Source organism: Berghia stephanieae, chromosome 5, assembly GCF_034508935.2.
Source record: "Berghia stephanieae isolate SIO BIC M18660-M18661 chromosome 5, UCSD_Bste_1.3, whole genome shotgun sequence".
NCBI classification, from domain to species: domain Eukaryota; kingdom Metazoa; phylum Mollusca; class Gastropoda; order Nudibranchia; family Aeolidiidae; genus Berghia; species Berghia stephanieae.
This window is the reverse complement of record NC_088364.1, coordinates 64190180-64217999: the sequence shown is the minus strand read 5'-3', so window position 1 is coordinate 64217999 and position 27820 is coordinate 64190180. Positions and strand designations below refer to the sequence as shown.

General features: G+C 35.6%; 1 protein-coding gene across 1 annotated transcript in view; it reads left to right on the top strand.

Annotated features, from left to right (window-relative positions):
- Positions 1–24365, top strand: part of LOC144973398 (uncharacterized) — a 41541-nt gene extending 17176 nt beyond the window's left edge. The window contains exons 12-21 of the mRNA XM_078915770.1: positions 4664–4796; positions 6150–6292; positions 6910–7041; positions 7912–8004; positions 9442–9515; positions 11231–11360; positions 13157–14996; positions 15595–15757; positions 19252–19393; positions 22129–24365. Coding sequence (XP_078771896.1) covers positions 4664–4796; positions 6150–6292; positions 6910–7041; positions 7912–8004; positions 9442–9515; positions 11231–11360; positions 13157–14996; positions 15595–15757; positions 19252–19393; positions 22129–22326 — 3048 coding nt within the window. The 3' untranslated portion in view covers positions 22327–24365. The remainder of the gene's footprint in view (positions 1–4663; positions 4797–6149; positions 6293–6909; positions 7042–7911; positions 8005–9441; positions 9516–11230; positions 11361–13156; positions 14997–15594; positions 15758–19251; positions 19394–22128) is intronic.
- The last annotated feature ends 3455 nt before the right edge of the window (positions 24366–27820 follow it).

Sequence of the window (27820 nt, the reverse complement as noted above, 5' to 3'; positions counted from 1 at the left end):
ATTATACAACAATGTAATAACTAAACATAAAGTCATTAATACAAGATATGTTATAATACATCCACATGCTATGTCAAATACGGAAATAATATAAAATAATGATATAATAACATAAACTAAATTAACATTCATATTGGGGTCAAATTACAAAGATGCATTAATCAAGATGTGTTTTAACAAAGAGATGGTGTTTTAACTTTGATTTAAATATTGATAAGGACTGCGCTTCTCTTATTCTTTTAGGAAGAGAGTTCCAGATGGAAGGTCCGACTTGACTGAACGATCTGCCGCCGTAAAATTTATATTTATATTTATTTGTAACAATTAATTTTGTAGAATCTAGTGCAGAACGTAGACTCCTCGTTGGCTTATACGTTTCTAAAAATTCAGTAATATACAATGGTGCTTGATCATTAAGGCACTTATAGCACAATACTGCTAGTTTAAATTCAATTCTCACTTTAACTGGTAACCAATGCAGCTCATACAAAAGTGGCAACGAGTAGGATGTTATCTTCTTTCTTAAAATCAATTTAGCAGCCGCATTCTGGATACTTTGAAGGCGTGATATTTTATCGTTGCTTACATTCGAGATTAACGAATTACAGTAATCTATTTTAGATAGTATGAAAGATGTTATTAGTTTGCATGTTACTTCTCTTGTTAGGAAAGGTCTAACTGAAGCAATTCTTTTTAATCCTATTGTCAAACTTCTACATAGAGAATCAAACTGTGCCTGCATAGTCATATGTTGATCTAGCATTACCCCGAGGTTTTTCACACACGTTGAGAGGTTAATTGTGCACCCATTTATATTTAGAGTAAACTTCAGAAAATCATCTTTCAAAACACTTTTTCTACCACACACCATCACCTCTGTCTTTTCATTATTCAGCTTTAACTTGTTAATTTCCATCCAGCATTTAACATCTCTAATACAGTCTTCAACACGGGTAATCAATGATGGGATATTACTAGGGATATCGCTTACATAGATCTGAGTGTCATCAGCATAGAAATGATACATTAATTTATTTTTAACAAAAATATCCGAAAGAGGTTGAGTATAAAGAGTAAAAATAACAGGACCAAGGACAGACCCCTGCGGAACGCCGTAATTTAGAGGAAATGTTTCTGATACTGCGCCATCGATCAGAACCGACTGAGATCTTGATGTTAGGTATGATTTAAACCAACTAAGCGCAGTGTCTCTTATTCCAAAAGTAATTTCTAATCGTTTAATAAGTATCTCGTGATCAATGGTGTCAAATGCAGCCGAAAGGTCCAACATAGTCAATAAACAGACATGATTTTTGTCAATACTTTTAAGAATATCAGTGCATACTTTTAAAAGGGCAGTTTCAGTGCTATGATGTGATTTATAGGCAGATTGGAAATTTTCACTTAAATTATTTAGATGGATATGATACAAAAGTCTTTTTAAACACATGCGTTCAAGCACTTTGGATAGATATGGAAGGTTGGAGACAGGTCTGTAATTTTTCAGTTCGTTTACATTTAGATCGGACTTCTTTAATAGTGGTTTAACAATGGCACGTTTAAACGAGTCGGGGACACTACCTGAGACCAACGAATTATTTATAAGTTCAGTTATTGTTGGTAACAGTTCTTCAATACAAGCCTTAAGAATACTAGTTGGGATGGGGTCTACTAAGTCACAATATTTTGATGGGCTATCTAAAATGGCTGACTTCACTTCATCCTCAGTGGCTGGATCGAAAACATGTAGTGGCGTTCCATGGAATGGTCCAAAGCTCGGTGACGATGATGATGATGTATTGTCTAAGTTTTCCCTAATGGATTTTATCTTGCCGTGGAAATAGTTGGCAAAATTTTGAGCTAGTTCGGTGTTATTTCTAGACGCTGGAAGGGGTGTGGATTTCTTACTGCCAAGAAGGTCGTTTGCGGTGGAAAACAGTTCTTTGCAAGATGCAATGCTTTGAAATTTTTCGTTGTAGTGGGCCTTTTTTGCGCATGTGATGGCGTTATAAAGAGCCGACTTAGCTGCTTTGTAGATATCCTTAAATACCGTTAGACCACTCTTTCGCCATTTCCTTTCAGCCTGTCTCTTTTTTCTCTTTAATTCTTTTATCTCGGAATTGAACCATCGCGAGTGTGGTCGATTCGATACGACCCGACGTTGTGGCGGTGCCTCACCGTCAATAATAGATCGCAATACTTTGTTGAAGTCGTTTATATTTTTAACCTCATTTATGACGTCACGAATGCTATCTTGTAAACCACTGATATCAATTTGTCTATAATTCCTTGTTGTTATGTTTCGTTTCGGGAGATCAACTTTCTTTAATGCGATATCCACAAATAAAACTTTGTGATCGGATATCGCTAGGTCAACAACTTCGGTCTTTCTTATTCTATTACTTGACACAGGGGAGATGACCCAATCAATGATGTTGCCGGCCTGGTGTGTTGTCTCGGTGATGTGCTGGTGTAAATCGTTGTCGTGTAGGATTTTCTTGATTTTGGAGACTGTCGGAGAAGTGGAATTAAAATGTATGTTGAAATCTCCAATAAAAATATATGGTGAACTTTTAAGGTTGAAGTCTAAGATATCATTTTGAAATTCAGCTACAAACTTAGTATTGGATGTATTCGGCGGTCGATAGATAGTAATGATGGAGAAAGTGGCAGAGTCGGATTGGAAGGAAAGGCATGCAGATTCGTAGTTTTCTCTTGTAAGAGGAGTGAAAGTGGTGTTGGTGATAGCAAGACTATAAATAAAGGCAATACCACCCCCTTTTCTCCCAGGTCGTGGTAGCGATTTCCAGGTATGCGTATTGGGACAGGCGGTGGTAATGTAGTGGTCATCCTGTTTATCCTGAAGCCAGGTTTCCGTAATGCACAATATATCAATATGACGATCTATAATTAGGTCATGGATCTCGTGACATTTGTTTTTTATGGATCTTGCGTTTATGTGGACGAGACAGAGGGGTGGCCTGTTGTTGATGATGGTTAAAAGATTGCGCGGTCTTTTTGACGCTTTTTTAAATTTCGCTGTATGTCTACGTGCGTTTGAGTAAACAGGAATGTTATAAGACGGGCTGAGTTCTTTTTTAGTGATTTCGGTTAGTGGTGGTGATGGTGATGATGATGATGGTAGCGACATAGGTGAGGGAATAGTGGTAAGAGGGCGGCTTGTTGAGTTGGTCCTGTTGGTACTGTTGGCGGTGATGGTGTGGATGGTAGTGGTGGTGGTGGTGGTGTGTGTGTCGATACATGGTGTGGATAGCGTTGGTGATGGTAGTGACGACGGGAGTGGTTGACTTGGTGAATGGGATTTCTTCTTCTTCTTACCTCCCCTGGTTCCCCTCTTGTATTTCTTCACAAAATTATCACAAGCACATTTTGGGTTTCTGATACCTAGCTTTGAAATGTGTGTGATTAGTGCATTAGAAATAGTCTTATGGTGCGATATTGTATCAATGCACAGTAACTGAGCTTTGGTGTATTTTATAAAACAGTTTGTATTCATAGGGTGTTGGAGAAATAGCGATCCGTGTAGCGGATGCGGTTTTTCTAGGCGAGGGTTGGTGAGTTGCTGTCAGTTTGAATGATATCACGCGGCGTCATTGTTATGGATACTCGTATGATGAGGTGGTTGGGGGAGGTGGGGGGTGTGCAAGTTTGGTTATCACAATAAATCTAGATACGTTTAAATAGCTAACACGATGTTATCCACAATGAAAAAGAATTTATATTATTATAACTTCCAAAATCAAGTCCAAAATTTCGTAGAAATGATGATAATAATGAAGCATTTATAAAGCGCACACTTCCACTCAAAGGTGCTCAGGGCGCGATGAAAAGAAAAAGAAAAATCAATGACAATCAATAGTTAAAAGGCACAGGACAAAAGTTTTGTTTTCAGATTCTTTTTAAAAATATAAAATGAAGGGCTGGATCTAGTTTTGAAACTTATGCTATTCTTTTCATTTCTTTCTATAAACTATCTGTGAAGACATCTGGACTGTGTGACTCTCAACGATAGTTTATCATCTCTGTTTCTGTTAAAATGGGGATTAACGCGGTTAAAATGAGGCTTAAAGGCAAATCAATGTTTTAAAATTCTCCTTCTTTTAGACTTTTTATCACTATCAGCACTGTTGGATTTTTTTTTTTTCTTTTGTTTTTTTTCCAAATCTACATGCAAAGCAAGCACTGATTGAGTTAGTTGACCATAAATAGATCTCAACAACTCTTTGAAATAGACTATTCAGAGGTCACAGAATCCTTTTTTACAAGTTGTGTGGTGTGAAAATTTAACTTGAAAAGAAAAAAAAAAAACCCAAACAAACAAAAGGAATAAGAATTTTTGGGAAGAATATTTTTGATAATGAATATTCATTTACATGGAAGCAATATCAATGTTCTGTAGATTACAAGTGCAGTATTAGTATGTAACTATTAAATTTTTGTTTCATGTCACCAGGAATATTGTAAACTCCATTTCTTTATTTGTCCTGTTACTTTGGATACAGGAGAAATGTTTCACGTAAAAAATTATGAAAAGGGAAATTGCAAATCTGGTGGATAGAGTATTTTTATGGATTAAGTGTTGTTATGAACCATCTGTTTTAGTATTAATTAATAGTTTTATTCTATTCATCCAATATTTTAGTTGACACCAATGAAAGTGTTGCCTGTGACGTATAAAAGCCTTGAGGAAGTCAATAAAGTCCGTGAACACAGAGCTATCAACTTGTATGCAGTGGTCATTTACTGCAGACCTGCTGTTCGCACAGTCCGAGGAGGTATGATGTTTGTTTTTTTTGACCAAAGTCGAAGTGATTGACAGTTCTGATAACTCTCCCGATTTGATGATTTAGACATTACAGATCTGGTTGATCTGTTCCCTGACTCCTGATAACGTAGATTTTCCCGATAAGAGCTTCAAATTTTTATTAGTTATTTATTTAGTTTTAAAGGGAATGTTAACAATTGAGAAACATGATAATATAGTCCAATCAACATGGTTTGAGTTTAATATTATTTGCAGAGGCTCCTACTCTTCTGCTTAATTGGTCTATATTCCACAATTCCACATTCAAGGCAAAAATTCTGCGTTTCAATAGAGGGAATTATAAAAAAATGATATCTATTTTTTTTTTAATGTTTAAGAAGTGTGAGTTATGGTCTATTTTGTCATCGTCATCTTTGGTCAATCAAAACACATTTTGTGTGTCTGATTAGTCCTTCAAAGTGTGTGCAGTTAATGTGGGATAATATTTTATTCAAAGGGGTCAATGACCCCAGGGTATTATCATTATTATGTTGGCTCCAATATGTGTGGTCAGTGACTGAAGTATTATTATATATTGGCTCCACTTGGGAGTATTATTGAGTGCAGTGGGCTATTCTCCCTGTTTAATTTTGGCAGTTTATATATGTGTCTGTATGTGTGTACCAATACGTGCATGTGTTCGATTGGGTCTGTGTTGGGATGGGGGGGGGGGGGGGTCCAGTCAAGGCTTAGTCCATCCATTCAATGCTTTGCTCTGAGACTGCCAGGGCCTGTGTCCTATATTATTATTTGCTCCCCTTTTAGTCTCTAACCAATCTGCAAATTTTTACACATTTCATATTGTTTTATCTTAGTACTTTTGGATTGTCTATTACATTATATACCGCAAAATATGTCATCGTCAATTCTGCTTTTTTTTGTATTCTGATTCCTCTTTGGGGCTATTGGGGGTAGGAGCCTCTGTATATGGCATGATGCCTCATTTCCAAATATTTTTATTTGACTTGGATCTTGGCAATAGCAACAGGAAGATATCGGTATACTAAAGTTCAAAAGGACAAAAAACAACAACAACAAAAAAATAACTAAAAAACCAAATAACACATACTCAACAAAGTAGTCCTGGTTAAATCCTCATTTTCTTTAACATCATCATCATCATCATCATCATCATCATCATCATCATCATCATCATCATCATCATCATCACTGTCATTACTGTCATTATCATTATAATTATCATGGTCATTGTCAACGTCATCATTGCCATCGTCATCAACATCATCATCATCATCTTCATCATCGTCATCATCATCAGCATCTATGTCATTTTAAAATCTTCCATTTTGTCTCCCATGACTAGAGTATCATTTGATGTTGAACATCACAGACCCAAGTCTTGAAAACAAGGACACCAAACTGACATGCAATCTCTTTGAGGCAGACAAGAATAGGCTGCCTTGTCAAGCTATGAGAGGAAACATCATCCGTTTTCATAATTTAAAAGTTTGTATTCATTGTGTCATTATGTTGGATGATGGCCAGATCTTTCCATTGTCTTGTGGGGCTTTGCGGTCTTGTGGTAAGACACTAACCTTTGGACTGACTATGCGTCACTCAGAGCAGGACTCTAAATCAGGACCTTCCGAAGACGAGAGTTATACCATAAGACCACATAGTCGTGGAAAGAAAAGCTGTGTCCATTTTTTAGACTAACAATGCTTAATTATTGTTTTCCTGACAACTTTGTTTTATTTTCTTTGCTATATTATTATCATAACCATTCTATTTGTTTCCATGACGGCTTTCGAATTTTAATTCGGAAGTACTAAGGATTGATAGCGTTTGAATGTCCCAACTTTTCCTAATTTTTATTTTGTACTAGATTCATGTTTATTGTGTAAACAAGGAGTGTTATTTTTAGTTTACTGGAATCAAAACATGGGCTACAGAATCGAAAGTAGAAGATGGTGGATCATTTCTGCTTCTGTAAGTAACTCCTGTGTATTGCAATTCATTTGAGACTTATTGAGTCTGAAGATACATTTCCCTTAGCCTTGGTCTTTGTGAGAAATGGCTACGAACTTTTGACTGTGGTGACCACTTAATGTTTTCAATTTCAGATCACAACATACAAAGGCAAGAAGCAGGGTGTAAAGGACCACAATTTCCAGTGGGTTTTGTTCAAGGAGTCGTTTGATAATCGAATTGCATCGTGTCCAGATTATATTGTAAAAGAGGATGAGAGGACTAAGGTATAGCATCGCTTGAACAACTTTTATTGGAAATGAATTTCAGGATTTTTTTTAGCCTAACCTACTTGCACCCATGTGTTATAAATCATTAGGTGTTCTTTAGAGTCATCAGGCCTGTGGAGTCTTTAGTTTAATCCTGATTTGTGTATAGTTAAATAGACTGTTGCTTTCCACCCATTGAATATGGAGCTAGTCTATCACAGAGAATTATCCTCTGAATGAAACAGACACAGCTATTCGATCACTGGTTGTTGGGATAAGAGGGTCGGATAAAATTTCGGCAACACCTGGGATGGATAGCGGGCCCTGTGCTTTGGACATGAATGTTCTGCCACTCTCATCAGTATGGATAGTATTTGCCTTTTGTGTCACCTATTGTCTTTGTATGTGTAGCGCCTTAGAGCACTTGATGGATTCTGTGCACTGTATAGATTAATTATTACATTACATTCTTCATTTGCCTTTATTGTCTCATCCACGTTTTGTTACAACCAGAATGTCCGTATCATCTGTCTCTGTGAATCAAATCAAGGCTTCTGTTCCATTTTATCATTTGTTACATCTCTTTCTTAATATTCAGACCTGCCTACTTGAAATTTTGAAAATTCGTAATTCTTAAGAGATTAAAATTGTAGTCGCTATATTTACTATAAAAAACAATAATTTACATTCACAAGGATAAGATAACACTTCAAAATCCTTAAAATTATGTAGTTTGCCATCAACTTTCATTTTCATCAACTTTTAATGACTAAGAGATGCTCATAAAAATCTGAAATTAGGGCCAAAATTTCGTAATTCTACGGATTTTTGGTAATAGTAGGCAGTTCTGTAATATAATTTAAAACACTGATTATCCTTCATTGGCAGGTAGAGTCATTACTAGAGTGGTGGCAGGAAGGCCAGGAGAATGTGCCTTTCCAAAAAGTCAAGAAAAGACAATACTTCGATTTAGTCTGCCAGGTATATTCACATTTGTTATTTGTTATTATAATAATAATAATAATGGTAAAATAATAATAATAATAATAATAATAATAATAATAATAATAATAATAATAATAATAATAATAATAATAATAATAATGATAATAATAATAATAATGAAAATAATAATAATAATAATAATAATAATAATAATAATAATAATAATAATAATAATAATAATAATAATAATAATAATAATAATAATAATAATAATGAGGATAATAATAATAAAAATAATGATAATGATTAAGATAATAATCATAATTATGATAATGATTATCATTATAATAATGAGAAGAAGAAGAAGAAGAAGAAGAAGAAGAAGAAGAAGAAGAAGAAGAAGAAGAAGAAGAAGAAGAAGAAGAAGAAGAAGAAGAAGAAGAAGAAGGATGAGGAGGAGGAGGAGGATAATAATACATTATTTCAATCTTCGGAAATTCTCTGGACAAACGTTTAGTACATAAAATAAAGATCCAAGAAATATTTTCAACTATACCACGAATCATTAATTAGAAGAGAAAAAAATGAAAAGAAAAATAATAAATATTTGCACATGGTTTTTAGAATTTATAATGATGAAATGAGGCTAAAATGTCTTGGCTATTGACGATTTATGACCCAATTATTAGAATACTTGGCCGAGTGGTAAAGGCTCTTCTTCTGCACCTTCACTCAAGGGAATCCATTTCAAGCCCTGTGCCAGCATATTATTTTCCGTTCGGCAAAAACTTTGCTCACTTTATAGTTAACTATTGCTCATATTTGGGCACTGCACAGTGGCTGATGCCTAGGTTATCTTTGTCTTTTCTCAAGACAGACCCTTTCAAAAATGTGTGCTGAAAATTGACAAAGGAATATTATTTTAACTTATTTATTTTTATACTGACCAAGTTTTAAACGGTTTCTGATTTTTTTGTATATTTACGGAAATCAGTATCTCCATACATTTTCCAATCACTGGGCGAGTGGAAGCCAAAAGCTCAATCTTACAGAAGGTGAGCCAATTAGAAAAGGAACCGCCATTCAGTAAGCACTAGGATACAAGTATTATAGAAGTCTGTCAAAGTCAATAAGCCCATGAAGCCAGAGTTTATCCCAATTTCTCTAGCATGCAACGGACAATTACAAATCATTACTATCCTTAGGATAGGATGCTTGTCTATGGCAAAGCATTTTCCACCAGATCTAATAGACCTAGCTACCCGATTACTGCTGGGTGGACATGGGGGTCAGAATAAAATCTTGACTGCACCCAGGATCAATCTCAGTCCCTTTGCATGTGAAGAGAGTGCTCTACCAACTGAGCTATTGGGACTTCCAAACAATTGTTTGAGGCCAGATTTATTGCGATGATTTAAACTATAAACTATAAAAAAATTTTGGTTAAAAAATTTTTTTTTGGGTGTTTTACAGGTTATTTTCAATGTGAATATTGAAACGAATCACTTTCGGCTGCTCAAAGTTTGGGATGGAACAAAATTCAATGGGTAAATATACTGAGATGTCTCAAAAATTAATTTTGAACTCAGTTGAATTGTCATGATTTTATCCGAACTATTGGCCATCAGTTTGATTATTCACTTGTTGTCTCAATTCCCTTACCGTTCATGATTAAGAACTATTGGCCATCAGTTTGATTATTCACTTATTGTCTCAATTCCCTTACCGTTCATGCTTAAGAACTATTGGCCATCAGTTTGATTATTCACTTATTGTCTCAATTCCCTTACCCCTTACCGTTCATGCTTAAGAACTATTGGCCATCAGTTTGATTATTCACTTGTTGTCTCAATTCCCTTACCATTCATGCTTAAGAACTATTGGCCATCAGTTTGATTATTCACTTGCGCTTTCAATTCCTATAGATTGAAAATTAAAAACCTTCGAGACCAATTTCAGCTAAAGTAATTAATTCCAACATTATTTTGAACACAGTCTTGAGCTAAGGTGGAAACTTTTCAGACAATCTACATCGTAAACCTGAAAATCCCACCTATAAAGCAGTGACACGCTATTTCTCTGGCCAAAACAAACTAGCTAGAGGATGGCCAACAACGATATTACCTCTCACTTTCGATAACTACTTAAAGCAACTCAATGATGAAACCAGATTAACATCACTGGTAATGCTATCACACATCAGATGGAAGGCACAAGACAGAGACAATTGGAGAATCTTTACTATAAGAATAAGAGGAACGGCTGAGGCTTCGAAGTCAGATGACATCGAAAGTGGAAGATCTAAGTCACTCCTAAGACCCAGCGTATTGCAAGTCTAGTACTATGCGTTAAATTTACACTGGTCTGTTTGGGCAGGGACCTTTGACCTCCCATGGCGGGCAGGAGGTCACGCTGTGTCTTCTATCCCCTTATATTATCTCTTTTCCGAGTTGCTTTCTGTCTTTGTTTTGAAATTGGATTACTGGCTGGAGTCCTTGATTGGGAGAAAAACAGTTTAATGTATAGTAGTTATAGTTTTGGGAGATGATTTTTTTTCCCTTGTAAATCATCACTCTGTTATGTATTGTTATGTATTCTGTAAATATTTCAGTGTGTTCCTCTTAGTGGGGTCCTGTACTGGTGTCTGGATGAGACTTTAAGGTAACCTCAAAGTACATTGATGGTGTGCTCTTGGAATCTACATCTATTACCTATTTGAACCAATCCCCTTTGTCGTGCTTTTTCTTGGGTGCTTTGCTTGTAAATCTAGAATATTTTGACTATTCCATTCCATTTTCTTCTATTTACTGGCGCTGATATGACCTAAGTGTGTCACAAGTGCTGTAAAACCTTTAAAAAAAAACAAAAAAACAAACAAAACACTGGTCTGTCATGGGGAGATATTTACAGGGATTCAAGTTTTTAGTTGTTTCAGTTATGTCCGTGGATCCAGTGATCGCTTTTCTAAAACATTTAACTACTATAATGTGTGTAATTATGGTAGCAACGAGTCGGGTCTCATTTCATGACACACTTTTTCAATGATTGGAAATTTTTCTAACTTGGATCTCTGTATTTAAACTATGATAAACAGATTAAAGCTGATAGTTACTGTGGATAAGCGTATTAATGCAGTCTTTGTATTTTTTTTCTTTATTTTTTTCTCTCTGGGATTCCAGGTCTGCTTTAGGCTGATCTCTGTTTTTCTTATTTTGTTAAATATAATGTAGCTAGTATGTTCAATCCCTCCATATTTTTGCAGACCTATTTTGAGCTGTAGTGTGGCGGGAGCTGAAGGAGATAAAACATTGGAAAAAATTGCTGGCGACTTGAATCTAATCCATGATGTGTTTTTGTTTGATAACCACATTGTGTCTGCACAGAACATCAAGGTATTGTTACAAAAATGAAAATGAAGTGTTTTTGTTTGATTACATTACCACAGAACATCAAGGTATTGTTACAAAAATGAAAATGAAGTGTTTTTGTTTGATTACATTACCACAGAACATCAAGGTATTGTTACAAAAATGAAAATGAAGTGTTTTTGTTTGATTACATTACCACAGAACATCAAGGTATTGTTACAAAAATGAAAATGAAGTGTTTTTGTTTGATTACATTACCACAGAACATCAAGGTATTGTTACAAAAATGAAAATGAAGTGTTCTTGTTTGATTACATTACCACAGAACATCAAGGTATTGTTACAAAAATGAAAATGAAGTGTTTTTGTTTGATTACCACAGAACATCAAGGTATTGTTACAAAAATGAAAATGAAGTGTTTTTGTTTGATTACCACAGAACATCAAGGTATTGTTACAAAAATGATAACAATGCATTTTTCTTTTTTAATCACATTGAATCCGCTGAGAATGTCAAGGTATTTTTTACCAAAACGATTATGGCTTCATCAAAGAGGTAACTAGACATATCTCACACCTCTGATTTACGTGTCATTTTTTATAATTGGTGAAATGATATTGAACAATAAGAATTGGGCGCTTAATTGACCTAAATAGTGTTGAAAGCGCCGTTAAACACCTAAAAACAAACAAACACAAAACAATAAGAACAAAATAATTTTAAACAAAGATATGAGGACAAGATGTCTAGTTCTCACAAATATTGATTAACCTTTGAGCCTTTCTTTGAGCATAAACATATTCGACCAAAAGAATAAGAAGCACAAGATTGACTGGTATATTAAAGGATTCCCCCCCCCCCCCCAGTCCTGTATTGTGAAATTCCAAATCTACTCCCATATATTGGTTTACAAGGTTGTGCTGTGATTGGATATCCGTTCTGCATTCCAAAATGTGAAAGAGCAAAAAAAACTTTTATTATCTCTTTTGACACTGACTTCTTTGGATTGTCAAGACCTAAATCATGTTGAAAATTTATAAGCTGATAAATTTTGTTCTAGAAACTAGTGGAGAAACTGCAATATTTGCCGAGAAATACAGGATATTACGAACAGGCACTCATGTATTTTAATTATTATACTATTGTACTGTGGAAATTAATGTAGATTGAGATGAATCTTTTCAGCTATCAACGATCAAAATTGGTCTTATAATAAAGTCTGAAGGTCCCCAATGTCACGTGACTTATATCATTATGCCCGAGAAGATTTTATAATTATTCGAGTCAACTGGTAAGAGTATTACCCTTAATTTAAGAAAAGTTTGAAAGTTACTCGAATATCAATCTGTAAAAAATAATTTTATAATTTTTAAAGATTTGTCAGTAATTCTGGGCTTGTAGGCAAAACTATAGCTTTGACTGTATGGAACAATTTTAATCCGCACCTCTATTTAAAACAATTTCTAGACATGATTAGACATCATTTGCCTTGAGTTCAAAATATTGGAAATGACGATAACTTTGGTCTGAACATAATAATAATAATAATAATAATAATAATAATAATAATAATAATAATAATAATAATAATAATAATAATAATAATAATAATAATAATAATAATAATAGTGTAGATTCATATAGCGCCATCATCTCATGCAATATGAGCTCTAGGTGCTTAAGAATCGTGTGTCTTGAATTACATAAAATTGAAATCCAGTAAAAGTGCCTTTTAGGAGCATGTATATTTAATTTAATTTTGATTTCATTCATTTGTATTCTTTTTATTTCCATCATTTTCTTTCCGTCTATCATCTAGTCCAGAGATTACATCAAGCTGACCAATCTACACGCCGCTGTCGTAAACGGTCTGGTAGAAATGACGCTTCATGGAGGAATTTCTTATCAACGTGGGGTGAATAAATTAAATCCTGAGGATCGCGTTGTCGTTAGATTGAAGACTGTTCTCGATCCTTTAATATCAAAATATGTCGGTGAGCCCTCCAAGAAGGATGATGGATCTAATGGTGCGGTGACCTCTGGTCCTTCCCTTAAAGAACCATTAAAAAATGGTGAGGGGAGTAGTTGTTGTGGTTCTACATTAGACGGTGTTTCTTCACATGAGTCACCAAGAGAGAAAGAAAAGGTATTGGGTAATAATGCTTCTACGTCTCGAAAAAGACTTTTTGACGAACCATCTGAATTTGAATCGCAGCATAAGAAATGTTCAAATTTAAACCAAAGTTCAGAAACCAGAGTTGTAGATGTAATTGTTATCTCTGACAGTAGTTCAGCTACATCTTCAAGGCCTAACAGTAACAATAGTTGTGAAATATTAGAGTGTGGATCAAGCTTCAGAAAGGCAAAAGATGTCACAACAGTTACATGTGGTGTTCCAGTAACGTCCAGATTTTCTCAAAAAGAGAGTAATTTAAGTAGTACTTCACCAGAGTTTGACTCCCTTACTCTGCCATCGTCCATTTCTTCACCTCCATCATCTTTAAATCTCACTGAAAAAGATCAATATTATGTGGAGGCTGTGTTGGCTAGGGAGAAAAGAAAAATGGAAAAAGATGGAATTCATGATACGACTGTCATTGACATAGCAGCTGATTCATTACAGGAAGTTATGTCAGGTATATCAAGCATGCCCAGTGAATCTATCGAGTTATCAATGTACAGATCATCTCCTGTCAATTCAAATGGTGATCAACCATTGGTGAGGGATGAACCTTCAAGCTGCAAGGGGGATAATGGGATGAAAGATAAAGATGTAAATTATCTGTCTGGCCAAAAGACAAATGAGAGCAAGACAAAGGACAAAGAGAGTAGATCAATAAAATCTCAAGATATTGCTCAAATTAGCAGTGGAAGAAATGAAATTTGTCCACCATCTTCTCTTCGTGGGAAAAATTGTGATGATGATTTGATTGAAATAGATTCATCTCAAGAAAGTTTCCATACTGCAAAAGATTCATCATCTCCTATTTCAAAAGCCATTCCCACTAAGCAAGTGTCACCATCACCATCTGGCCTTACGAATGAAAGAGGAGTTAACAGGGTGCAAACAAGAACTAGGAGGCAGAAACTTGAGGAAAGAGGGCAAGTCGGAAATAAGAGATCAAAGAGAGTGAAACACATTGATAAGTTTAGTAGTGGAAGTGATGAAGATCAGCATTGCAGTGATACAAATGAAAGGATCAAAGTCTCCAGGAAAACTGACTCTAGTTGTAATGATAGTTCATACAAAGAAAAAGGGGTGGATTGTTTGGAAGGAGAAAAAGCTCCATTAATGCCACTCAAGAGTCTTCAACTATCTCCCACTGTCTCACAACGTAAGCATTTGTCTCTACGCTCGCCGAGTAGTAACGATTGCCGTATAGGAGTCAGCAGTAGTACATCAATTTCAACTGTGGCATCTCATTTATCTAAAAGTAGGAGGAAAGAAACCAATTCATCATCTTCAACATTGAAAGAAGGGGATGATACAGTGTCTTCTAGTGGGGACTCACATTATTCAATACCCAATGACAGCCAGCCAGTGGAGATTGGTTATGATGAGGTAGTCAGCAGCAGCACCGATCCTAAAAACTCTTCGACAAGTCATGAAAGAGACAGCAATAGGATATGGGATGGAATGAAAGAAACAACTGTTACAGGTGAGTGGCTATTTAAAAATGTAGCATGTTTCCCCATGTTATCTTCATTCTCTCCATCTATCTCTCTCTCTGTGTGCATCTCTTTCTCTCTCCATCTCTATCTATCTATCTATCTATCTATCTATCTATCTATCTATCTATCTATCTATCTATCTATCTATCTATCTATCTATCAATCTATCTCTTGCTATAACCTGTTGGCATAAACAGTACAGACTATTAATAAAGTAACATGTTATCTTCGTCCATTCTCTCTGTCTCTTTTTGCCTGTCTGACTCTTTATATTATCGACCATTCTAAAGGTATGCGCAAATCAATATCTCACTATATATATATATATATATATATATATATATATATATATATATATATATATATATATATATATATATATATATATATGGATCAGTAAGATACAATTGTTGCTATTGCTCACCGTCGTTGTCATCATCTTCATAATGTACAAAATGTATACAAAGAAGTGAATGATGTTGATTATGAATTAATACTCAGGCTATCCAAGCCCTCACAAATGCTTCCTAATTGAAGCTGAGATCTTAATGATTTGATTTCCATTTTGTGATTCTATTATTTCAGCCTCAGTCAAGAACCAGACCAGAGACTATTTCAAATTGCAAACATTTGTGAAATGCAAGGCACCAACCAAGTTGAGAACCCGAGTCAGGCTTTGTCGATATTACCCTTGTACGGACAATATGTCAGACTTTGTTCAATTTTGCTGTTTTCAATGTAAATACATGTAAGTATTGTATTTTTTTAAAACATTTTTTCTTTAACATTTTTTAGTCTTCAATCAAAATTTATAGATTTATGATTAAATATGCTTTAAAATTTAGCGCAATATCCACTTAACATGCTCAAAAGGGTCCCTCACCAACAGCACAACAGCAACAGTTAGACGAAACATGACGTCTGTTAGGCGATAACATTACAATTTTTTGCCGACAGAGACAACGCTTTCAACGGCTTGGTACTCCATTTAGTAAAGTGAGAGAATGTGAGTGAAGAGCTTATTCCAAGGACTCAACTGTGTGCTGCTTAGATCGGGACTCAAACCCAGGAACTCTCAATCTGACATAGTCGCATAATAAGCAAAACATATATTTTCAAATCCCTTGGATGAAATTCTTTAATTATATGGTGTAAGTGTGAGCTGCTAATTTTCATTATTCATTTCAAACTAGTAAAGTTAGTTGATTGACAAGTTGTTAATCTGCTAAAATCTGCAGACTGTAAAAGTAACATATATAAAATGATTTTGACTGACTTAACTTAAAGCCTTCCATTTTTTTCAATGTCATCTGACTTCGTAGCTGTAGCTGTTCCTCCTGTTCTTACGGTGAATATTCTCCAACTGTCCCTGCCTTGTGCCTTTTTTTTCCTGATGTTTGATAGCTCTGCCGTGTCATGTTGTTGTTGGCCTGCCTAACTCTTTTGTTTTTGCCAGAGAAATAGTGTATCAATGATTTAGTGGCGGGAACTTCAGGTTTACCACGTAGAATAAGTCATAATAGTTTGCAAGAAACTTAGCTCAAGAATTTGAATATACTGTAAAAGTGAGTGGATCAAATTTCTGAAGTCTCAATTTTCAAAATCAACGGATCAAAACTCTCGTGGATTTAGTCATATTTTGATTTTTTTATTCTCAAAATGACATGTCATACATCAATTGTTGACCGTGTTTCTGAATGATGCATCACAGTTAGTACTATTGTTATCATTTCAGTTAGTTATATGTTGCCGGTTTTCACAAATATTTTTCCCATACCTTTTTGAGGATTTGCATAGAATTATGCATTTAAACTTATTTTATACTTTAAATGGCCTCAGACCACATTTAAGCTTTTACCACTTGTTAAATAGAAAATTTAAAGTGAAAATTAAATTTAACTAACATCTTTGGCAATGAAGTTTTCAATTAAAAACTGTATTGCTGATAAGCTTAAACATAAATGGATTATTTCCCTTTATAATTACTAAAATTATTCTATTTTGTTTAAAAAATTTAATGATCTTTTTTTAAAGATTTATTATTTTGTATGAGTGATTTATTTTTTTCATTACCATCTGGGCAGCTTTAGGAACAAAATGGTTCAAAACGAATCCTCTAGAAGTATTTAACTTGTCTGTAATATGTGTGAATTTCCCATCATTTGACCAACAGTAATAGTATTAGTATGTAGTAGTAGTAGTAATAGTGGTAGGAGTAGAAGTAGTAGTGGTAGTAGTAATTGTACTAGTCTAGTAGTGGTTGTAGGAATTACTGTAGTTGTAGTAGGAGGAGGAGTAGTAAATGCTATAAAAAAGGGAGAGAGAGAGAGACATGGATCATTTGATAACATAATGGAAATTATCTTGTCACTGCTGCAAATTGTCATCTCTATTAGATTGAAGACCACTCTCACAAATATTTTATCTCAAAACCTTCAACTGATTTACTGGGCTGGCAGATGTATATCACCATCACAACTTCATTTGGGACATTAGCATCATCATCTCATGGCATCACCACGGTTACAACCACCATCACAGCATTGTCACTGCCACAACCACCACCACCGCATCACTTCTTCCATCACCACCACCAGTAGAGCACCATCGCTACAACCACCACCTCCTCTTCTTCAGGCACTAGCATCAATACTACAAACATTTTTGGGATCTTTTGGTCATTTCTTTGAGTGTTTCGAAAGCAATATCTTTAGATATTGCAATTTCTGAGCTTTGTACTGATTTAAAATGGTCATTAAGTTTTAGTTTCTCGATAAACCGATAATTTTGTAATTACTCGTGATTGCTGCAAATGAATGTTTGAATGATGAAGATCGGAGTTTATTTTTGATTTGGGTTAGATTTAGTTTTTATATGAATTTTTGTATTTTGCTCACTTTTATTTTCCACACATGCTGACAAAATACACTTTTTTGCTAAAAAATACACTTTTTAGGATCATAGAATAAACTTTTCATTCTGAGAAGGTTGGCAGGTCTGTCTTCCTATGCGCTTTGTGCAACATGTTTTGTTAATTTTGGGCGGATCAGATCTTTGATGACAACATGGCGTGCAAAGCTCATATGTAGTCTTCACTATTTTGATCCGCCGATTGTGAAAATCGAGACTTCAGAGGTTTGATCCATTGTGCATTCATATATTTTTAAAAAATGAATATGACTGCTTCGAAAATAGACAAAATACTAAATGCATTGTTTATTTATTTTTTTTTTTAAAGTTTGTGTTTTTTTAAGCTGTTTATATTCATTTTCGTACATAATTCCCCCACCCCCCCATCCTCCTAAATATTAACTTTGGATATTATCTGAATGTGAAGTTAGGCTAAGAAACTGGCACAGGACAGGGTTTAAACCTTGCTCGGTGCCTGGAAAAGGCTCTTTACTGACATTCTCTCCCCGTACTCGGGTGTTAAATAAGAACAGCGTTGTCTCTGTTGGAATAAATTGTAATGTCGCCTACCAGGTATTGCCTCGTACTACATGTTATGTGTAGTTGTTGGCCAAGGACCCTTTGTAAAGTGCTTTGAGCATGTTTCGTGGATATTGCGCTACATGAGGGCAGAGACAAAAACAGGGAGCTTGTTGTTAGCCCTTTTACCTTAGCTGGGGTGATTGGCATAAAAGCATGCATGTATGTATCTAAGCAATGCTATTGATGTCAATCCACAACATTATCAATGATTGTTAAATTGAAAAGAAGAAATAGAATTAAAGTTGTATCGCTTATTTGTAATGCAAATGTTGCTGCTTCATACACCTTAACAACGCTACTTCTCTCATCTCAAATTTATCTTTAAATACCAACGAAAGAGTGAAAATGGAGAGGCTTCATATAGGAACAATATCAACAAAGAAACTGAAATGAATCGACACAGAAATAGAAAACAGTAGGGGCTGCCTGAAGCCTGGGATAATCAACGAAGCCTCTCCATTTTCACTCCTTCGTTAGTATTTTCACGATCACAGGCTTCAGGCAGCCCCTACCGTTTTCAAATTTATCTTTACTGTCTTATTCATTATGTTTTTTTTGATAAAGGGGAAATCAGAGACATTCACATCATTTTTCTCTTTGAATTAAATTTAATATTTTTTTTAATATTTCCATCGTCATTTATTACTGATTTAGGTATTATCATGATCTATAACTATAATCAATCAATGAGTTACCCATATGTAAATATGGGTTTGATTTATATATGATTTTGTTTTTAACTTTCCTCAGGATTTCATCATCTAAAATAAGGTCTAAAAGAATAGCCAAATGTCCAAACAGTTGTGGAGAACTCCAGCCCCACATTTTGATAAATATGCATCTGTCCGATGAGGAATACGAGATAAAGGCTATGCTATGGGGACAACATGCTGTAAGTCATCTATATCATTTACTCACTCATTCCCATGATCAGATAGTAATGAGGGGTGCTGGGTGGGGTTCCTTACCTCCCATAGTAGGCAGGGAGGCACTTACTGTGTCTTCTATCCTCCTATATCTGTTTTCCAACATGCTTTCTGTCTTTGTCTTGGAATGAGATTACTTGGTTTTGTCCAGGCCCTGGCCGGATATCCATTCTGGGAGGGTGACAGTCAAGTGTAGAGTTAGAGTTTTGGGAGATGATATTTTTTGTCTTGTAAATCATCTCTCTGTTATACACTGTATTATTTTGTTTACATATTATATATGATTTGTAAACATTTGAGTGTATCCCTCTTTGTTGTACCTGTGCTTGTGTCTGGATGAGACTTTTGGGTGATCTCAAACTAAGTACTTTGATAGTGTGCTCTTGGAATCTACATCTGTCTCCAAGGGGAAGGAGGTCCCTAACCAACAGCAATACTTAACATGTAGAATGAGACTTGATTCCTAGTAGGCGATAATACCATTTTTTTTTACAACAGAGACAAGGCTTTTAATGGCCGGTACACATTGTACACTTGAGAACAGTGAGAATGTGAGTAAAGGGCCTTTGCCAAGGACTCGACTATGTGCCACTCAGAGCGGGACTTCAACCTTGGGCCTTCCTATTCAAAGGCAAGTGTCACACCGCTAGACTGCGTTGTCTTTCCTATGACACCTGCCCTCTGACCTGTATAAATTGTAAATCTTACATACAAGTACAAGAACAGAAGCACCACAAACATTCATTCTTTCCATCTGCAATAAGACTCTGGAACAACCCTGTGCCATGACCTTGACACTTGCAAACAGTGACTAATGATGAAAGATCTTTCTCTTGGACTCGATTAATCCACTAGCACATTCCACCTTGTCTTCCTTTCAAAGGCAAGTGTCCTACCAACTTACACACTTTCTTCCTGACATGATGCGCTGATTATAAATTGTATAATCTTAATACAAACAGAACAACCTGACGCAGACTCATTTTACACCTGAGACCAGTGAGAGCAATTGAGAAAGAGATCCATTTAGGTCATTACACTGTGACAATTAATAGCCACAATTATCCACTGAAATGTCAATCGCTTTCAAGCCTGACCACACAACAGTAACATGTAGAGAGACATATGCGTTGGCAATTAATTTTCCAAAGACCCTGTTACGTCAGTACTCATTTACAGTGGTACGTAGAATTGAGTAAAGAGCTTAGATCCTACCACTAACCATGAGGGCGCACATCGTTACCTGTTTGTAGTTTTTTTGATTCATGGATGTATAGAGTGATCCTCAAGGGTCTACGCAAATATAAGAGAAGGTCTGGTTGAGTCGTGCTGAGTTTTGGCTCAAGGTTGCGTCCTTGGAAACAGCTCTTCACACACTTTCTCTCAATTTATCCAGGTGTGAAATAGGTACCTTAATGGTAACAGTGTTGTCTGTATTTTATATAACTGTTGTAATAGTGCCTTTGTAACAGTAGTCTGTTACTGTTGGCTCGGGACCCATTGTTGTCAAGCACGGTCAATGGATTTTGCGCTATATAAAAAATCTCAATTTGGACAAGAGAACTCCTTGTAAAGGGCTTAGGGAACACCCTGTAACTCCATGCAAACACAATAAGTAGATATTGTCCTGTAAAAAAGCTCAAGAATTATTTTTCTTATATTTTTTTTCTTTTCTTTTCTTTTTTACGTTTCTACATCTGTTCCCTATTTGTACCATTCCCCTTTGTCTTACTTTTTCCTCAAGTCTTTTAATTGTACATCTAGAATGTTTTTACTATCCAATTTTCTTCATTTTTTACTGGTCTTCATTTTTACTGGTGCTGATATGACCTAAATGTGTTGCAAGTGCCGTAAAACCCTTAAAAACAAACAAACATTTGGTTTATTTATATATTTTTGTTTTGATTGCATTCTGATAGACTTTATCAAGAGGTACAGATTTGCTACATTAAATTTCATCTATTGTGTTTTAAATGCCTTTAGACATACCAACCAACTTATCTTTATGATAAATTGGAGTTCCATACGACATCAACCCAGTCCCTTTGTTCGTCATCCGATGGAAAACTGGCATGCAGAGGCTGATCCTTTTCTAGAAACACCCCAACCCTCTGGAACTAACTTCCAAAAGAAATACAGCATTCTTCAATGGAAGATATGTTTAAAAAGCATCTTCAGACTTTGTTATTTTCCAAATTGAATTGTTGATGTCCTTGTAAAGCGCTCTGAGCACTTCCTCGTGACATGGAAGAGTGCTCAACAAATATATTATTATTATTATTATTATTATTATTATCATTATTATTATTATTATTATTATTATTATTATTATTATTATTATTATTATTATTATTATTATTATTATTATTATTATTGTTACTATTATTATTATTATTATTATTCTTAATCTTCTTCTTATTATTATTATTACGATTATTATTATTATTATTATTATTATTATTATTATTATTATTATTATTATTATTATTATTATTATTATTATTACTATTATTATTATTATTATTATTATTATTATTATTATTATTATTATTATTATTATTATTATTATTATTATTACAGTAGTTGAGTTACTGAAAAAGTAATTTGATTACAAACTGAGCCCACAATTCCACGTCAAGGTTGTTTAAAGTTTAAAAAAAAAAAATAATATTAATATTCTGATCATATTCTCTTGACACAGGTTGAGTTTTTCCAAGGAGTGAGCCCACAAGATCTTCTCCTTAAAACTACCGCCAAGGACAAGGTACAGAACTGCCTGTATTCAATAAGTCGGCCAGACTTGGAGCTCAAAGACAAACCCCTCCTGGAATGTTGCCTTTTCAGCTATGTCTTTAGAAGCAAGATGTATTTTCAAATCTTTGATACCGTTATAATATAGGGTCATTGTAAATGTCCTTCAGAGCCATTAGGCCAGTGGAGCCGGAATTTATCCATGTTTCTATGAGTGAAATGGACAAAAGCAATTGCTTGCTGTCATATGGATAGAACATAAGTCTGTCGTAAAGTACTTTCCACCAGATCTAAGAGACCCCGCTACCCAATTACTGTTGGGTGGACCCGGGAGAGGGGGGGGGGGCAAGTGCTCTACCAACTGAGTTATAAGGACCCCCTTGTTGTAAATGTAATTACCTATTTATCCAAACCAGTGACCTGCTGAGCTCTAGCCCATTTGCCATGTGCCATGATGTAGAAAGAAGTTGATGTCTTTTGTAGTCCGTTAGTCCTGTAGATGAGATGTAATCAGTATGTATTATTACATCGGATCTTTGTAACACAAGTCATTTAACTCTGTCAACGGGGGCTTTCCATGTAAAAAAAAAACCCAAACCTCCACCACCTTTGATTATAAGGTCTTTAATGATGCACATTACATACCTCTGATTCACCATTGAATCACAAACAGAGGCATTGGGTCAAAATGTCACTGCTAATTCTATTTTTATTGGACCCACATTTTTTTTTTTTTTTTTTTGATTAAAAAAAACAAACTTTGCATCTTAGCCATTCTCAAAAGTTGGTTGCACAGGACCAGAAAAATGAAACACGACTATACACAATATTTTGTGCTCTAATGATAGCAAATTTAATCTTTGACAACAATTTTTGAAGAAGATAACTCAACTCTACCAATGATTTTTTGTTCTTGGAAAAACAGTAATAACTAAACCCCATGGGAGGATCTCCAACATCATACATGACATCATATAGAGCCTATTCCATCAAGCCCAATCAAGTAAAACAGTAATAACTAAACCCTATAGAAGTATCTCCGACATCATACATGACACCATATAGAGCCTATTCCATCAAGCCCTACCAAGTAAAACTAATAACTAAACCCTATAGAAGTATCTCCGACATCATACATGACACCATATAGAGCCTATTCCATCAAGCCCTACCAAGTAAAACTGTAATAACTAAACCCTATAGAAGTATCTCCAACATCATTCATGACACCATATAGAGCCTATTCCATCAAGACCTACCAAGTAAAACTGTAATAACTAAACCCTATAGAAGTATCTCCAACATCATACATGACACCATATAGAGCCTATTCCATCAAGCCCTACCAAGTAAAACCGGTGACTATTTGTCTATTGATGATCGATTATGTGGAAAAATACCTGGTAAACGCGCCCGGGGGAGACAAAGAAAAACACTCATAGACCAACTGAAGGGCTTCACCAACCTAACAATCCAAGAGCTATTTGAAAAAGCAAGAGACAGGGAGGAATGGAGAGAGATAATTCATGCAGTATCCGAAGCCTGGACCAGGCATGGAACCTAGAAGAAGAAGAGAATCGATTAGCTATGATAAAATTTGTGAGCAAACCATTTTAGTCTCAGCTACATGGAAAGACTTGTAAAAGTGTCAACACTGCATCGCCATGATGTCGTGGGCAAGATATGTTTCCATAATGACCCCAGGCTTTCAATAAAACTCTAGATTTAATTTGAAGTCATAAATAGCATTCAAGCTGAACACCATGTAGCCTTATCTAAAAATTGTGAATACTTGTACGATAAAGAAAATGCTTTCTACAAGCTGACTTAGAGATCATGATGGCACAAAAAATTTTCACACCGTAATTGTAAAACATTAAAAGTGGAAAACCTTAAAAAAATTATGATAAACACTCTTTGCCTTTGAATTGACTGCCGTGAGAGCAAATTATCCAATATTAGTGTTATGAAGCTTAGGATGAAGACCCCTCTTCCAATTTGGTGTTGACAACGAAAATCACTGTTGTTGTCAATTTATATAATCTTAACTTTTGAAACTCCTAGTCAAAGCCATCACTTTTAGGTCATCCATTGGACTGTTTGTCTCAATGAAAGACAATGACACATGATACAGAGGTATAGAATTAAGCACCCTACAGTGACAAAGGGAGATAATTTCATCAAAAATGTAACGAGATAAAAAAAAATATGTACAATATTGAATTGACTTGAATTGAATTAATGTAGATGGTTCAGGCAAAGTATTCAGTTTTGCCAATTTATCTTTCAAGTGTTTAGTCTGTGTGGTAGCACTGTGGATCATAGATTGTTGGCAAATCTTTCCAGAATCTGTCCAACTCAGCTTTGAAGGCGTTTACACTTTCAGCATTCACAATTCTCTCTGGCAAGTTATTCCAAGTATTAATTGTTCGAACGGAAAAGTAATTGCTTCTTGTCCTAAGTCTGCTGTGTTCTTTTTCTAATTTCATTGAGTGTCCCCTGGTAGGGCCTTGATTGTTGATCTGAAAATTTGGTCTCTTGCAGGTATACATTCCATGCATAAACTTAAATAATTTGATCATGTCACCTCTTTTTCTCCTATTAGTATATGGGCCATGTTTGACCCCCCTCATCTAAGCTATAGAAATCCACTTGTCTCCTCATCAAAGAGTGGTCACAATAAAATTCTACAGGCATTTGAAAACAACCAATAAAAATGAACAGTTATTTCCCTTTCCCATAGATTTACATGTTTAATATTAATATTTATCATGTTTAATCAAAATATCAAACATTGTTTGTATATCTAAAAGGTGGATAAGAAGATTTTCATTGTTTAAAACAAAAAATAATATGAAAACCAGACTTTTAGCATGAATATTAACCGGTTATGCACCTTGATGAAATTATGATACCTGTGGACTCTTTCTCTCTCTCTCTCTCTCTCTCTCTCTCTCTCTCTCTCTCTCTCTCTCTCTCTCTCTCTCTCTCTCTCTCTCTCTCTCTCTCTCTCTCTCTCTCTCTCTCTTTCAAGTTCAATTAAAAACTTATCTTAAACACAGAACCAGTGTCGTTACACAGAGAGGTACAGTACGTATTAATATTTCTGTTAATCCAATACAATGTCATCATCTTCACTGCCTTCTTCATAATCTTCATACTCTGATGAATCAACATTTGTCATTGCGTCTTCACAGTCACCATTGTCTTGTAACACATCTTGGAGTTCTTTTGGGAACATCTCATCGCCCCAATGTATGACTAAACGCCCCTGTTCAAGTTCCCATCCATGTAGTTCTGGGTATGGGACGTTTGGGGTAGCAGATAATGATTGCTTCCATATAAATGATAGTTTGCACGTGACATGTGAAGCAGAAGAGAGGATTTGCAGGGTGGAAGGAGACTCAGATCGGCATTATCAGTCTCTGAAAACATTCTATTGCCTTTCGCATGAAAACGTTCTTTTGCTTTGATGAATCTGAGGGAATTGACATTAGTTGACACGTGTGAACCATATAGCCGACACACAAACTTTTCCAATTGTTCCACTGTGTTATCTTTCAGATGTTCTTGCTCACCAATATCCTGAAATGTCTCCTGCATCTGTTCACACCCCATGAGAAGTTTAAGGGCTTTTACTTTTCCTTTTTGGATGAAAGCACTTGTAGTGTCACATCCAATGAAGGCATGAAATCCCAGTAGTGATGAGCATAAACCTGAACCAAGGACAGGTCGAAGAGCATTGATGTCAATCAGACGTCTCTTATCACCAACACCAGTGTCAAACAACTCATTCTTTCACGTTCTAAATTCCACTGAGAAATGAAGAAGTAAAAGAAAGACATCAGTATCCGTAGAACGCACAATGATTCTTCTGGGGTCGGAATTCTCATACACATATTTTGCATGGAGGATGATCCGTGTGTCAGCCTCTTTTTGCGATGACCACATGTTTTGTACTGGTCGGGTATCCGTTGTCGGTCCATCTTCACGGTCAGCAAATAACAAGCTTCTTCACAAACAAAGTACACTTCTCTGTTCATCAGTAAAGGGGCCATTCGTTCAAAATGACACCTATGAGTCGTCTTTTATTTTCATCATTTGTAAGAAACTTTGATAAAAAATTTCTTGGAACTTTACATGATGAACCACTAATAATGATTGAGCAAGATGAACCCCGCCCAAGTCGTTCAGTAGCTTTGATTGTGAGTTCCTTTGTATGTCTCTGTCACAAAATATATTTTGGAGGCAGATGGAAGACAACGAAAAATCTTTTCAGCAAGTTGGCCAAATGATTCAGGTATGGCAATAAGCGAATGAAGGAGAACATTGCCATCTATAATGAATACATCATTTTCACAGAGTTAAGAATCAGAACAGGAATGCTTTCTTCAAGTTTGTGTAGAATCACAGCCTTGCCCGTTTTTGATAACATTCCATCACCAGTTGCCAGTGAACAGGTCCAATAGGGCTGGTGGTTGGGACTCGGTGGCTAATGGCACTGATGATAGGGGCTCAATGGCAAATAGCACTGATGGTAGGGACTCAATGGCTAATAGCACTGATGGTAGGGACTCAATGGCTAATAGGGCTGGTGATAGGGACTCAGTGGCTAATAGGGCTGGTGATAGGGACTCAATGGCAAATAGGGCTGGTGGTAGGGACTCCGTGGCTAATAGGGCTGGTGATAGGGACTCAGTGGCAAATAGGGCTGGTGATAGGGACTCAATGGCTAATAGCACTGATGGTAGGGACTCAGTGGCTAATAGGGATGGTGATAGGGACTCAGTGGCTAATAGGGCTGCTGGTGATAGGGACTCAATGGCTAATAGGGCTGGTGATAGGGACTCAGTGGCTAATAGGGACTCAGTGGCTAATAGGGCTGGTGATAGGGACTCAGTGGCTAATAGCACTGGTGATAGGGACTCAGTGGCTAATAGCACTGATGGTAGGGACTCAGTGGTTTATAACACAAAAAGGTGGCTAATAGTACTGAATTAGGTACAAGTAAAACGAATAACAAAATCAAGACATGTAGTAGGATTGCAATATCCGCCACAACCAGCAAGGAATACAATTTATTATTGTAACAAAACATTCAAATTCAATATAGAACAAACATTGACATCGAAACTGAAGGCATAAACCAAATGTCCATGCCAAATACTTCATGATAAAAATATCGCCATTGCAATGTTCATCAGTAACATAATTGAGAAAAAAAATACACACATCAGAGGCACGATGACACACCTCAGGGATGCAAATGCAAACTTGAAAAAAATTCTGAAATTCTGCGAGCTCATTTCAATAGTCTACATCAACCGTCTCAGTGGGTATCTATTTAGGTGAAATCCTAGTGACACTCCAGGAATGAGGTGATAAATGGCCTTGTGATTGTGACAAAATTTTTAGGACTTTTGAGTGATAAGTCTCAGAATATAATCCAGATTATTTTGTTTTTGGGTGGATTTTAATGATTTATGTCTCCTTTTTGTCAGGAGGAAATACCATTATTTGGTGTTGTTCATGCTTAAATCAGCGCCCATTTAGTAAATCTTATCCTTATCTTTATGGATTAAACAGGGTTAAATTAGTTTGGGAAAATGACAAAATCAGAATTTTGCAATTCTTAACTTATT